The 13,690-nt window shown below is 52.4% G+C and overlaps 1 protein-coding gene across 3 annotated transcripts in view; it reads left to right on the plus strand.

Moving 5' to 3' along the window:
- The window catches only part of NBEA (neurobeachin), a 439,670-nt gene that overhangs the window by 387,444 nt on the left and 38,536 nt on the right, over positions 1-13,690 (plus strand). For all 3 annotated transcript variants that reach the window (XM_053665561.1, XM_053665563.1, XM_053665562.1), the window contains 2 exons: positions 5,829-5,969; positions 10,243-10,362. In XM_053665561.1, coding sequence (XP_053521536.1) covers positions 5,829-5,969; positions 10,243-10,362 — 261 coding nt within the window. The remainder of the gene's footprint in view (positions 1-5,828; positions 5,970-10,242; positions 10,363-13,690) is intronic.

A 13,690-nucleotide genomic window follows, 5' to 3' on the forward strand; every position in this document is an offset into this window, starting at 1 on the left:
GGGTGGACAAAGCTACTGGGTGTGTTAGTAGCTGACTGTGTTGATATAAAACAGAAGATTAAAATGTGGATGTGTGAATTTAATTATACCCCATCTGCCAGAAAACGTCTACTGCCAACTTTGAAAATCATTCAAATCTATGTCGACTGTTGTCTTACCATTTACTCTGCAAACCGTTTTTGTTAAACTTGCTGACGGTGCAGCATTGAAGGAGAGGCGTTACTTCAAGGTGAAGTACTGGCCGGCAGTGGGTGGATACTGTTTTAAACTCCTGGAGTGATTGGCACAGAGGGTGTGGTTTGCAGGGGGGATGTACAAGGGCACCGATTTCAGGATTGCTCCCACTTAAATTCCTGACTTGATCCGTTCGCTTACTCTTGGCTTACTTGGGCACTAACTGCACGCCCGCCGGTCCCAGCAGGTACAGACGCTAAGCACGGCTGGGGCCTGGAGAGCTCACGTCACTTCCAGGGGCCCAGTGGCGTCCCTGCGCTCTCCTCCTCCTACCTGAAAGGAAGAAAGAACCGAGAGAAGGGCGGACACTGTGGAAGGAAGAAAGCGGGGACACAGACACTGTGGTGACCAGAAACAGTGGGGGGACAGGGTTTATCCCCGCTGTCATTTCCCGGAGATGCATAATGGGGGGCAGGGAGGTTTGAGGAGCAGGAAAGAGAGGGCGGGGCACAGCAGAACCTGTGACGCTCTGAGGGGTGTAAGCTGGTACGGAAGGGACCGGAAGCCACAGGAGCCTTTTCTAGCTCGTGCTGTCAGGAGACCACCGGCCCTGGAGAGGGAGAGCCCGTTCAGAGCACTGGGGTGGGACCGGCCTCAGGTCACATCTGCAGGGAGCTTTATCCCCTCGACCCTGGTGCCCCCACCAGCCTCACAGGGCGCACGGGCCTCCTCCCTTGGGGGTGTCAGGGACGCCCTCGCGGCCCCATGGAGATGGAGGATGCTCCTTCCCCAGGGCGTTCCAGCCCAGCTTCACCCGTCTCTGCACCAGCCTCCATAGCCATGTGGACTGAGCGAGCTGATTGGCAGGCCTGGGTCACATGCCCAGCAAGGGGGCCAGGTGAAGCAGTCTGCCTGGTGGACCCCACACGGGGCGGGAGAGGGTCATGAAGGAGAAGGGACAGTGTGTGCTGAACAGGAAAGAAAGGACACCTGACACTGAGCCTGTGCCGCTTCTCCTACACTCACTACAGGTTTCCTGCTAATTGCCTTCTTACTCACTCATCTGTTTATATCATTCGTTCATTTTTTACTGATACTTAAAAGGCTTTTTCTCCAAAAAAAGCCCTTTATCATAAGTGCTATAAATATTTTTCACTTTGTCATTTATCTTCTGATCTTGCCTAAAAATTTTGTCTAAGAGTTTCATGGGGAAATAGAAAATGTCATACCTATAATCAGATCAGCACGCCCGTGTTCATTCAGCATTTGCTGGGCCCCTGAAAAGAGCCAGGTCCTGTGTTAGGTGCTGAGATGACAGAGGTGGATGAGACATTGGACGTGCCCTTGAAGGGCTGTTCCGGGGAGGAAGGTTACAGACCCGCCTAACTGTTACCAGATGGCGCCATGCGGGCCTCCACGGGTGGAATGTGAGCTGTTTCCGGAAGAGGGAGTGGAAATTCCCTGGTTGAATGGAAAGAGACGGGAGCGCACTGGAGGGCAGCAGCGTCTGTAGGCCTGGTTTCTGCGCCTTAACCGCGAAGGTCCTGAATGAAGGTCCTGAATGATGCTCCCTAGCTCCCGGCCGGAAAAGCAAAAAAGGCAAGCATCCCCAAAGCCTGTCCTGTGGACTCCCAAGGCCACATGGGCACCACGAACCGTAACAAGACAACTTAAACGCAGGACAAGCTCCGATGTGTTGAGAGTATTAAGGTAACTAAAAGTAGCCCTTGGAAGCCAAGCAAGCAGCACCCCCTGAGCCCAGCTTCACACTGGGCCCAGCCCAGAGCTGCAGCACCAGCCCTGCGGCCTCGATTCCACGTTGCTTTTCGTCAGCTTCATCACCTGTAATGTAAGGGCACCGGCCCGAAGCCTGGGGAGTTCGTTCCTCTACTGAGGATCCGTGAAAGGCAGGAATGAAGCTCACAGTTGCTTACGGCATCTGCGAGGAACGGCAGCAGGTCGGGATTTCCGGTTCAGCAGGGGGGAGGCAGCGCAGTGTCGCAGGCAGAGGGGCGACACCGGTGCTGCTTCCTCGTCCCAGGACTGGGCTCCTCGTGAATGTCCCGCCCACCTCAGAGACTCCTGAGAATCCACGTGGAAAGTGGGTGTGAGAACAGTGCAAACCCCCGGTGCACCAGCACGCGCCCCGGCAGCAGTCCGCTCCCAGCACCTGTGCGTGCAGGCCCGGACCCGGCGGCCTCCAGAGCGGTTGGGTGTTCAAGCACGGGAGTTCAGGGCCACTGGTGTCACTGTAGTCGGACCTCGGGTACTGCCTTTCAAACACTTCTCTGTCCTTAGGAGTCGGAATCTATTTCAGTGGCCTTGACCGTGCCTCAAATCGATCCGCATTTGTTTTTGATTATTTATTTAAATCCATGGGCCCTACAGTAGACTTTTATATTCTCTAAAGTCATTTCAGTGCTTCATACAGTACCATTTACCCACTAAATACTCTAATTTAAACACGCTTGTTGCTCATTTTTGGTGTATCTTATTTATCAAGTTAGAGACCAGTCCCGTAAAAAAGGCTTGATAAAACATGTAAGGTTTTATGACATAGAAGTATATTGATAAAGTACAGAAAGGGAAAGAGAAGAGGAAAATGGAATCAAATAGGAGGCACTTAGAAATATGTGCCATAGGATTGTAACCAGTAGTTTCAAAGTACATTCCAGGGACCACCAGTTCTATTACATGTCCGTGGTCAAGAGAACAGAAGGACGAGGTTCTCAGACGGACAGACAGAGCTCTGGACAAAATCCAGCCATGTCAGTAGCAGTAGGTGTCTCTCGGAGCCTTCAGTCAGGTAAGTCTCCGTGAGCACCTGGTCGGGGTTTCGTTCCATGAAATAAAAATCACAGTTTTCCACAGTTTTCTGTAATGCTTAAGGCTCAGACAGATTTCTGTCTTTAATATTCAAAAGGAGAAACTGACTAATTAATAAAAGCCTCAACATTGATTCAATAAATTTAATAGCCTTCCATGTAGATACGGTAACGTTTTGTGTATAATATTCTTCTCATTTTGTATTGAAAGAGTGAGTTTGCAAGCTATGTGGACTCTATAGCAGTTACAGAAATTGAGTTAAAGTAACAGTGTTGTACAATTCGTTTTAATTTTTAGCTTTTTATTGGCATTATTTTCTGTTCTCTGTTACATTGTCAACTTGAAGCACATAAACTCACAGTGACAAAATAATAATAAACGTAACAGCAAGATCTCAAACTTTCAGTTAAACCTTTTTCTACCGAAACACCTGAAAGTGTAGGGAGAGGCGGGTAGGTGTGCGTCCCTCCCCCCAAGGGAAAGGAAGTCTGGTAGTCGTGGGGAAAACTGAAGGGGTTACACTTGTTTACAAAACAAGCTTACAAATGGCGTTAAGCATAGTCTTACTTTTTCATAAGCAGTCTCGCCTTACTCATTTTCTAAATTCAAATGGTGTTGACATTGCATTATCTGCTCAAATTTTAAAAGGATGACAAATTTATACATAAGCAATAATTTATACGTTGGCAAGTTGGTAGAGATTTTGTATTATAAGCTTCATTTTTAAATGCATCAGATAAAAATTCAAAATTAGAAATGTACTTGAAGAACTTACTAATGAAGCCCAGCCAGAGAGCTCAGTTGGGCAGAGCAGGGTCCCCAGACGGCCCGGCCGTGGGCTGGACCCCGGTCGGGGCGCGGACAGGAGCCAGCTAATGGCTGCGTGGATAAGTGGTACCACGTGCTGACCCCTCGCTCCCCCAACCTCTTCCTCTTTCTCCCTTCCTCCCTCTCTCAAATCAATAAGCAACTTTTTTTTAAAGTTACTAATGAAGGCATATGCAGGCTTTAATCCTGTGCAGCTGTTTTCTACAAACTATTATTGTGTAAAACACTCCAGTGAGAGTCTTTGATGAAACTTGAGTAAAATAAGAAGTATAAATATTTACTTTACCCCTTTCCAGTAGTTGAGGAGAAGGCTGGAAAGGATTACAGGGAGGGCTGTGCCCCCTTTTCAAGTGTGTCTTGTGAGGTCCTGCCGCGCAAAGGGGGTCAGACAAGGCCCGCCCTTCGGGGCCCGCGGAGGCCGTGCACACCCCCCGAGGGAGAAGGCGTCAGCCACGTTGCATGTTACGTGTTAGCACAGTGTGCCTGTGATGGTGACTTAGAGAAGCAGGCACCCGCACAACGAGCAACGTGCAAAACATGTAGGCCGTTTTAAATGAAACACTTACTGTTTCCATCACTCAGTTACAGCGGAACTCACACGTATTCCACTGTAGTAATTCCCTTTTACCAAAAAAGTTAATTGTATGTTTGTTTTAAATATTACTAATTTAGATGACAATTAAATTACATGATTTTTTTTTTACATCTGAATAAAAAGATTTGGGGGGTACTAGTGAGATTTAACACAATGAAATTTTGATCTTTAGAACATTTAAAAATATATTTAAAACAAAGTTTTTAAAAAGTAAATTATTAAATTGTTTGGTCTGTATTAAATCATAATTGAGTTAAAGAAAACTGAACGTGATTTACAGATAATTTTAATACTCAGAATAAAAGCCCTTGCAAATAATTAATTGTGGAAATTCTGGGAGACCTGTAACTGCCGATGACGATGACGTGTGTTGTTTGGTGTGTCCCCCGAGGACCAAGAGAAAAAGCTACGGGCAGTTTCTGCTTGAGCCTGTCTCTCTCAGGCGACACTATTTGTTCCATTGAAACAATGATATTCTCCTTCTTCTCTTGTTCAGAGGAAGCCTTGGGGGAAACTTCATGTTGTAAGATCGAAATCTGAAAGAGAGGAGTTACACGTTGTACTTAGTATTCATCTTTTGCTTTCTCTCTGCCGTTAGAGTATGCAACCTCGAATAAACTAGTGTAGCTCTCAGGTGTCGCAGGAGCGGGCTCTGCATCCCATTAAACCAGACTCGGACAGAAAGTCTCGCTGAGGCCGTTGGCCGTTTGAAACCATGTGGACGGTGTGCCCGAAATTCTTAACGATGAGGTGCACTCAGGAATCGGGGACGGTGATCTGACTGACATGCACTTTGTCTAAAGAACACTGCACGTGCTGTCAGGTCCGAGCGGTGGTCGGTGCGGTGCTGACAGTGGCAATCTCGCCGGCTCCCTGAACACTTTCCCGGGGCATGAGTTGTCCCGACGGCCCCCTCGGCCTTCAGCCGTGGGTTTGCCATTTAACTTGAGGAGGGCGCAGGCTGCTTCAGCGAGTGACAGAGTGGGGCCCGCGCTCCACAGGGGAGACCCCGTGCCCCTCACTGCGGTGACAGGCCCAGACGGCATTTCTGTCCCGAAGCCAGCCTCTTCCCTGGGTCCCCGGGGTCCCGTGGTCAGGCTAGCTGCTCGGTGCGCTGGGCAAGCAGGCGGGGCAGTTCCAGCTGGGTCGTCCCTGCTGATCCGCTTCAGTGGAACTCGTGGTGACACCTGGGAACCCTGCCTACGTGAACAGCCTTTTGGAGTGATCTTTAGCAAGCGTAACAATCTGTTTTTAATGTCAGAGTTGCATTTGACAAAAATGTAATATCATTTATTTTTGTTCTAGGGTTAAAATGAACGAACAGTAAGCACCGTCAGGCCAAAGAGGTATCAGAATGGCCGACGGGACTATATTTAACAAGACGCTTCCCCTTCTCTCCGTGCAGCCCATTGGTGCCCTGAACCCCAAGAGAGCCGTGTTCTACGCGGAGCGGTACGAGACCTGGGACGACGAGCAGAGCCCGCCCTGCCACTACTCCACACACTACTCCACCGCGGCGTCCGCCCTGTCCTGGCTGGTCCGCATTGTGAGTGCGTTCGCGGGGCGCTGTGGGCCCGTCGGCCCTCCGAGGTGGTGACCTCGGGGAGCTAGCTAGAAGCCAAGTATGCTTATTTGTTTTAAACACAGATGAGGGACCAGTGAAATCAGAGATTTCAAACTCCAGCAAAACTGAATCCTTTTTTTGAGTTGTCTCTTTTGCAAAATTGGGTTAGGAAGGTTGAGTATTATGAACTTCTTAAACCTGCACCAATTCTAGGAGGAACCAGAGTTCCGAGTGGGGGCTGCATCTTTGCTGTCCGCTGTCCCCTGTCTCACTGACCGTCCCCCCCTCAGCTGTCTCGGCCATCCTTCTCGGTCGGTCTATTTTAAAAACAGCTCGTCACTGTTCTGAAGACTTTTCTGTCACTTTCTCATTCTTCTGAGATACACGCAGATTCTGGTCTCTTTGACCTAATTACTTAGTGTCGCCGTCCCGCTCCCCCCCCCACTCGACGCTTCCTCCCACTTCTCAGGCTGTGCACTCGAGTCGGTGTGCCCCCAGCTCGTCTCCGTGCCCCTGTCCCCGCTGCCCCTGGCCGTCCGGGCTCCCTGCCCAGCACGCTGCCCAGTCCCAGTGGAGCCAGAGCTGGGGCACCAGCAGCATCACCCACCACCGCTCACTGCTCACCGTGGTCTTTGTGAAGCCCCCCCCCTCCCCCGGTCTCCCCCTCCCCCTCCCAGCCGCCCCGCCCCCCGGTCTCCCCCTCCCCCTCCCGGCCGCCCTGCCCCCCTGGCCCTCAGGCTGCTGCTTCTCGGGTCTCTAGTCCCCAGGTCTCCCTCGGCAGTTGTCTGGTCTGTGTCACTCAGTCACAAGCCAGTGACTGCCAGCTCATGACTCCCAGCCCCTGTCCTCACCACAGACATCTCTCCGGAGCTCCTGACCCGTGTTTCCAGTGTGTGCGTGTCTGTCTATCTGTCCTCCCGGACGTTTCTGCCCCAACACCTCACTGCACCGTGAACACTGCTTCCTGACACAGGTCCTCCATCTCCCCCGCAAACCCCGTGTCCCCGCTGCCTTTTCTGTCTAAATAAAGGGCTGCTCTCTCCCCCCGTGACCCAAAGTAGGTGTTCTCCCCTGTGCTACCCTCCCCTTACAGGTAGTCGGCTGCCACAACGGCTCTGCCAGCTAAGTGGCTCTGCTGCCTGTTCTCTGTTCGCTCTGGCGCGTCCTGAGTGCGGGGTCCCAGCGCCACCCGTGGGGGTGAGTGCGTGGACTCTGGGCAGTCTCTCTGCGGTCTGGTCTAGTGCAGAGGCAGGCACTGGAAGCAGGCGACCTGGTTTGCCTTCCGCCAGCAGCCCAGGAGTATTGTAGATGCCGAGTCAAACCCGTGCATCGGTGCAACCCAGTGAACTTTCTCTCCTTTCCAAAACACACCTCAGACCCCTCGGTCGCCTGAGGCTCACCGTTTTCAGGAAGGCAGGTGAGGTAGGTGCACAGGTGAGACTGTGCCTCTGGGCCGCGCCCCTCCCATTCCAGAGACACAGTGCTGCCCTCAACTGGGGCAACTGTGGTTTGGAGTCCTCCTCAGGCTTCCTCTGCGTAGGGAGGAGAACTTGAACTTCCCCTCCACGGATACGCAGACGCGCAGTGTGACTGTGTTCGAAGGAACTCGTGAGCCGCTAACACACTGCAAACAGTTTCTGTTCTAACAAAGTTTGTCGAAATTCCGATCCCACACCATTGAACACAAGTTTCATACTTTTCATAACCCTAAAGCAGTATGAGACATTTAGGTTAACTAGTTTATAAGAAATCCAACCCAAAGCGTATTTAAAAAAATACAGTCCGTAATTATAAACTAAAGGGAAAGACAAGGCTTTCTTTTATGGACCAAAGTTACTTGCCTCACTTGTTCAAAAATTCACCTTAATTCTGGGAACCTGGTTTTTTTCTTTTTTACAAAAATGTTGCAGAGCTAGCAGTTTCTTAACAAATATTTTAACTCTAGTACTTGAAAGTATAGCAAGTTTTATTTCTCTGCTTTCTGTTTATTTGAGGGAATATGAGATTTATGTAAGTGCCACTGTAGCACTATAAACCAAGCCGAACAGAACAGCTTTAGTTTATGGGCTGTGAAAACTTACTGCCGCCCTCCAGACGCAGGAAGTGCCTCCCACTCTCGGAGGAAGGAGGGGCTTTCCCGAGGGGCAGACCCACCGAGAAAGGGAGGGGCAGCCCCACCCTGCCGGCTCTGCCACCGGGTAAAACTAAGCACCACGCACAGAAGTTTCCCGGACAAGACTTCTGACAGCTGGTGTCCTTTATAACGGACCTAAAATATATTCCTACTTCGTTTAGGCTCACAGAAAGGCAGATCAAAAACAGAATGACTAATAAATTAGATTCTCTGATCTCCACACGGTCAGATCATACAACCAAACTCAATCATGACTGCCACCAGTTGGAAATGACTTATTAGCTGTGTATGTTGTAAATGTTTTGACAAAAAAATCAGCAAAGGAGGTTAATTTTTAAAAAGCCTAGAGAAAAGGTGTCAGTGAAGTTCAAGTTCTGTTTGCTGTGTGGGATTCACTGCGGGAGCCAAGAAAAAGCCTGGGTTCACGTCGCCCAGGAGACACGCTTTCGAAGCAGGGCAGGTGGTGGGGCGGGCAGGGGCCCCCGGCCGCCGGAGTGCGGAGGCTTGGAAAGCGTTTAAACCAGGACGTGCGGCCGCGGAGGCTTCCCCACCTCAGCGCACGTCCCATCGAGTACAGTCGCAGCTGTGCCGAGCCAGCGCCATGGGGGACAACACCTCTCTCAGGTGTTTGGGGGACTAAAAACAGGCCATGAGCTACTTCTGAAAAAACATTATCAAGGAGGGTGACCCAAGAATTAAAGGAGAATATCCACATTATATGTGTATTTATATGATAGTGTTTTGAAATAGTTATATAAAGGGACACTCAGTTGTTTGTGTAATAAAATCAGCCTGATAGCAGATTTATAAAACTTACTCTGGGTCCACACAAGTACTTACTGTCAACAACTTGATTTCCATTTACGCTCTCCTGTTCCTGATAAGCTGAACGCTCTCCCGGGTGACATGTCACCCTTTAGTGCTTTAGCCACAGTGGAGCACAAACCGGACCCAGCAGGGGTGTGGCGGGAACCCCGTCACGGGTGTGCCCCACGGTCCCCAATGGTGCCCCGAGAGCGCTGCCAGGGCAGAGCTGAGGCAGACCACACCCACGACACAAAGTCCCCAGTGGCCACCTGTCAGCATCAAACGAGACAGATGAAACTAACTTTAACACGTATATCTGTTAGCCGAACGCACCCAGAGTGTTACAAGTTCAGTGTGTAACCAATGAAAACAGCCCGCTTTCCCGGTCACGTGTTTGGCACGTTCAGGTGCTGCGACCAGGTTCTCTGTGCTCACCCGGGGCTGGCGACGGCGGCAGACCCTGGCCTGCTGCGGACGGACGCCCCGCCCCGTGCTGTAGAGGTGCCGCAGGACACGCAGGTGGCTCGTGACCACACCGCAGAGCTGGGCGGGTCCTGGAGGGTCTGTCCGGGGAGTGACCCCCTGTCTGAGACCCAGCAGATAAGAAAAACTTCGCCCAGGAATTGTGACGAGCTGGAAGGGCCAGTCTGTTCCAGGCAGGGGGACTGTCACACTCAGGTACAGGCAGTGACAGCAGTGTGGCCAGACCTTTAACTGTCCGGAAGGCAGTGCTGAGAGGGAGGAGGCCTGCAGGTCCCAGGTCACTCGAGTGGTTTGAGACAATTCGTTAGTTTGCAGTTTCTCCCAGGAGCCCGGGGAAGCGGTGCAGGAACTTGAGTGGGGATTTGACTTGTGGCGTGACCGCCAGACTGCAGTCTGCCACAAGTGCATTAGGGGACTCAGATGGGACAACCACAGCCGACTCCGCCTACCGAACCCCACACCCCTGCGCACAGGGGCCAGAGCGATCTCCTTACTGCGGGGGGCCGCGGATGGTCCGCTCCGAGAGACGAAGCCTGCCTGTGGCTGCCCGGCAGTGCCGACTCGCCCTCACGGAGCCGCGCGGCACGCCCCCGCCGCTCCTGGTATCATAACCAGAGGACTGGGCCCAAGAAGCACAGGACCTAGCAAGGCTGCACAGGGACAGGGGCTGGCCCAGCGGCCAGGCGGGGGCGTCTCCCAGGACCCTGCTGGGTTTCCACCTCCAGAGGCTTCCGGAGAAAGCCCTCCTTCACAGAGGAGTCGGGGCAGCCCTGTCCCAAAGGGTCACCTCTGTCCTGAAGGGTCACCTTTGCGTTTCTTCCTTTCTCATAGGAGCCGTTCACCACCTTCTTCCTCAACACCAACGACGGGAAGTTCGACCACCCCGGCCGGGCCTTCTCCTCCGTGGCCAGGTCTTGGAGGACCAGCCAGAGAGACACTTCTGACGTGAAGGTGGGCTCTTTCATTTACTGATACTTGATTTCAAAACATGTTGAAGTTTTAATTTTTAAGTTTAAGTGAGTATATAAGAGATTGGATATGGCAGCTTTGTTCCATCGTATTTTGAAATTATCTGGTTCCTCCAACCTCAAAGGACACGAAAGGAGATAATTTGGAGCCCACGGAAAATGATTCAGGATGTTTTTTTATTGTTCAGCTAAGGTACTTTTATTATTTCAAAAAATTGCTGTTGGATTTAGATTGAATAGTCGGGATGGAAAGAAAAGCCCATAAATCAACGTCCCTGCTGGTAACTCAGTGTCCGGCCCGTTCTGTGAAACGCAGCAGGGATTGGATTCGACCTAATGTGTCCTGTTGTTACAGCCGGCCCGGCTCCAGGTTCACGTAGCCCGGGGCGTTAATAAAGCATTAATGACAAGGCCCCTTTAAAGTGGAGGCTCTTCCAAGAGCCCTCGCGTTTCCTCTGGTTGCCCCGGGAGTCGGCCACAGTGCACGGTAGGTTAACCGCACACGCCACGTCTGGGAAGAGCCGGGAGCTGGGCAGCGTAGCAGGCGGGGCTGCCTAAGTCCTGTTCAGTGCCGAGGTTGGCTGTCCTCTCTGCGGGCTTCTGTTCAAACGAACCCCGGTTGTGTGTAGAACAGGCCGTCCGCGTTCTCTCCGTGCTCTGGTTTTCCTTTCCGACAACGCGATTGTGTGGTCAGGTTGGGGCAGAGCTATCTGTGCTTCTTGTTTTACGCCCTCCTCCTCCCTATCTCGGCCGTCACGCTGCTGGACACAAGGATGCGGTCGTGCCTTTGCATCTAGGGTGTCAGTGTCCGACAGACAGTGAGTTCAAGTCCAAACGGCCACCTTCAGGGTTGTGCCTGACCACGGCAAAGGTTTTAGACAGGCGATGGCTGTGTCACTGAGCAGGAAGAAGAGTGGGGGACACCTGTTCCGGGGTTTTTTCAGAAAGCCAAGCACAGGAGGCACGCCGTTGGAGTGCTCGAGTGTGGCCGAGCGCTACTGAGTGCCAGCCTGCACCCGCAGCACAGTCGCGCTCCGACGGCGGAGTGGACAGAGCGAGCAAGTTGACTGTGCTACGCCACATTGTCCTCTGGACAGACTTGTAACCGCACTGAGAAACGAAACCCAGAAAGCACCGTGGAAACTGACCGCAGACCAGGGGCAGCAGGGAGGGCCTGCCTCTCATTTTACCGCAGCCAGAGAACAAGCAGGCAGTGGGCGTCCACAGGAGTCTAGAATCCGCAGCGTTCGTGGAGAACACTCGGTAAAGAGCTTAGCTGTGAATTAAGGATTTTCACCCACATCTGAAGGCTCCCTATTCTCTGTGAGACCACGTGTGTCTTAGTCCAGAGCGGCGTCCGTGTGCCTGTCCAGCTCTTCAGGTGAAAGTGCCCGTTCACTCTTGTTTCATGTCCTCACAGAAAGGAAAGGAAGAGGCACTCGGCCTTGGCCTTCCGGCTCCATGGAGGGCACACGCCTGGCTCGGCCACTCGTCAGTGCGTGGAGACACGCGTGTCCTTGCTTCCCTCCCAACCCGGGCACTTTGCCGGTGCTCTGAGCACCGGGCACCTCTCCACGCCGAGTGTCAGTCCCGGGGACCCCTGCCCGTCCCCGGGCAACGCCCGGGGGGTCCCCGTGCAATCCGAAACTTCTCAGGAACGTTTACATTTTCCGCCCGCGGATCGGCCCCGTCCTCAGTTCTCCCCACCAGCCAAACTTTCCATGTTTCCTGATGACGTGTCTCGGTCACCTTCACAGGCAGAGCCTGTCTTCAAAGGCTCCGCACCACAGCGACTCACCTGCACAGTCTCCTGTGGACGGAGGGTCGCTGATTCCGATTGTGCGTTACACACACGGCAGCAGTGAACACTCAGGAACGGGCGTCCTTGTGCACTTTGTGTTCACGTGTCGAGGAGAATTTCTGTTAATGGGACTAGGGGCTCAAGGGCTGTCTACACTTCCAACTCTGGCAGGCACAGCCAGGCCAGGGCTCCCCAAGGCGGCGGTTCCCTGTGCAGGCCCCACCCCGCCATCCGTGCTGCGGTGCGCCCTGCGCTGCTGCCGGTCGGATGAGCCCACACGGGCCGCCTTGCTCTGGCCTTTGTCGGCCGTGAGTGAGGTGGTGCATCTCTCGCACACTCACGCACCTGCGAACTTGCTCGCACTGTTTGCCCGTTATCGGGTGGGTCATATGACCCTTTCTTACCGACTTGACCAAGGTCTTTGACGTGGCAGGAAGTTGCAGGGCACATGTGATTCCTCGGGCTTTGCCACGTCGCTGTGTTGTAATGACACCTTTGTCAGTGGTGGGGTGTGTGTGCGCAGACATGTCCGTCTTTCCCTTTAAACCTCAGAATTCGGGGTTCTCAGGAAGGGATTAAAAGTTTTGGGGAGTACTAGTGATGCTGTGGGATTTTCTAGACTCATATTTAAATATATTGATTAAAGTGTTCAGTATTTCCCCTGAAACGACACTGGATTTAGCAGGGAAGAGCATGTTACCAAGAGTGATATGATGGTTTTGCTAACTGTGTGTAAAACCCTAAACTTTTGGGGGTTTTTTTGTCCCTAAGCTGTAAACTAAAAGTGTGTGATATTATCGTAAAGAAATGGCTCTCCATTTCTGAAGGAAATTATCTCTGCCATATCTGCTGACTTCCATAACCCCCGAAGAGACCTCGGGGACACCTCGGGGACGGAGCAGATGGTTCTGTTCTTTGTTCCCGTCACTCCCTCCTCGTGCCCAGGAGCCCAAGCTGCACAGGGAGGGCTGTTGGCTGCTGCAGGGGCCGTCGGGAGACCGGGCTCCTGAGTCGGCTCAGACCAGCACGCCTGTGTTTCACTCTTTTCTTTCCCTCCTCTAGTGCAGGCTCAGTAACAGTGACGTTCAGCTTCGTGAGGTTCTTACACCGATTTCCTTTAATGCCTCCAGAGCTGTTACATTACTTTCGAACAGCTACGTGGGTGTCAGAAGAGGGAGCTGCCACCCGGTGTCATTAAGGTGACACTGTGTAAATTAATACAGTGACTCATCAACCCGCCAATAGCTCACATGGAATTAGCAGTGGCCAGGACATCAGTCTTTCAGGGAAAACGGGGGGAAGAGATGGCAGTTCTGAGACCTTGCAGTGAATTGCATCGGAAACGGGAAAGGGTCTGCACTGGTTCTGGTTTCCCGGGAAGCCGTGAAACGTGCGCTCGCGCAGCCAGGTACAGGAAGCCGGAGTGTGGGGTCTGAGGCCGCAGGTACGCCATCGCGATAGTGTTAACAGCGGCCTTCTGTCGTTCTCAGACACACCTTCAAGTCCGATT

This window comes from Artibeus jamaicensis, unplaced genomic scaffold, assembly GCF_021234435.1.
Source record: "Artibeus jamaicensis isolate MK-2021 breed Jamaican fruit bat unplaced genomic scaffold, CSHL_Jam_final contig_415, whole genome shotgun sequence".
Lineage (NCBI taxonomy): Eukaryota > Metazoa > Chordata > Mammalia > Chiroptera > Phyllostomidae > Artibeus > Artibeus jamaicensis.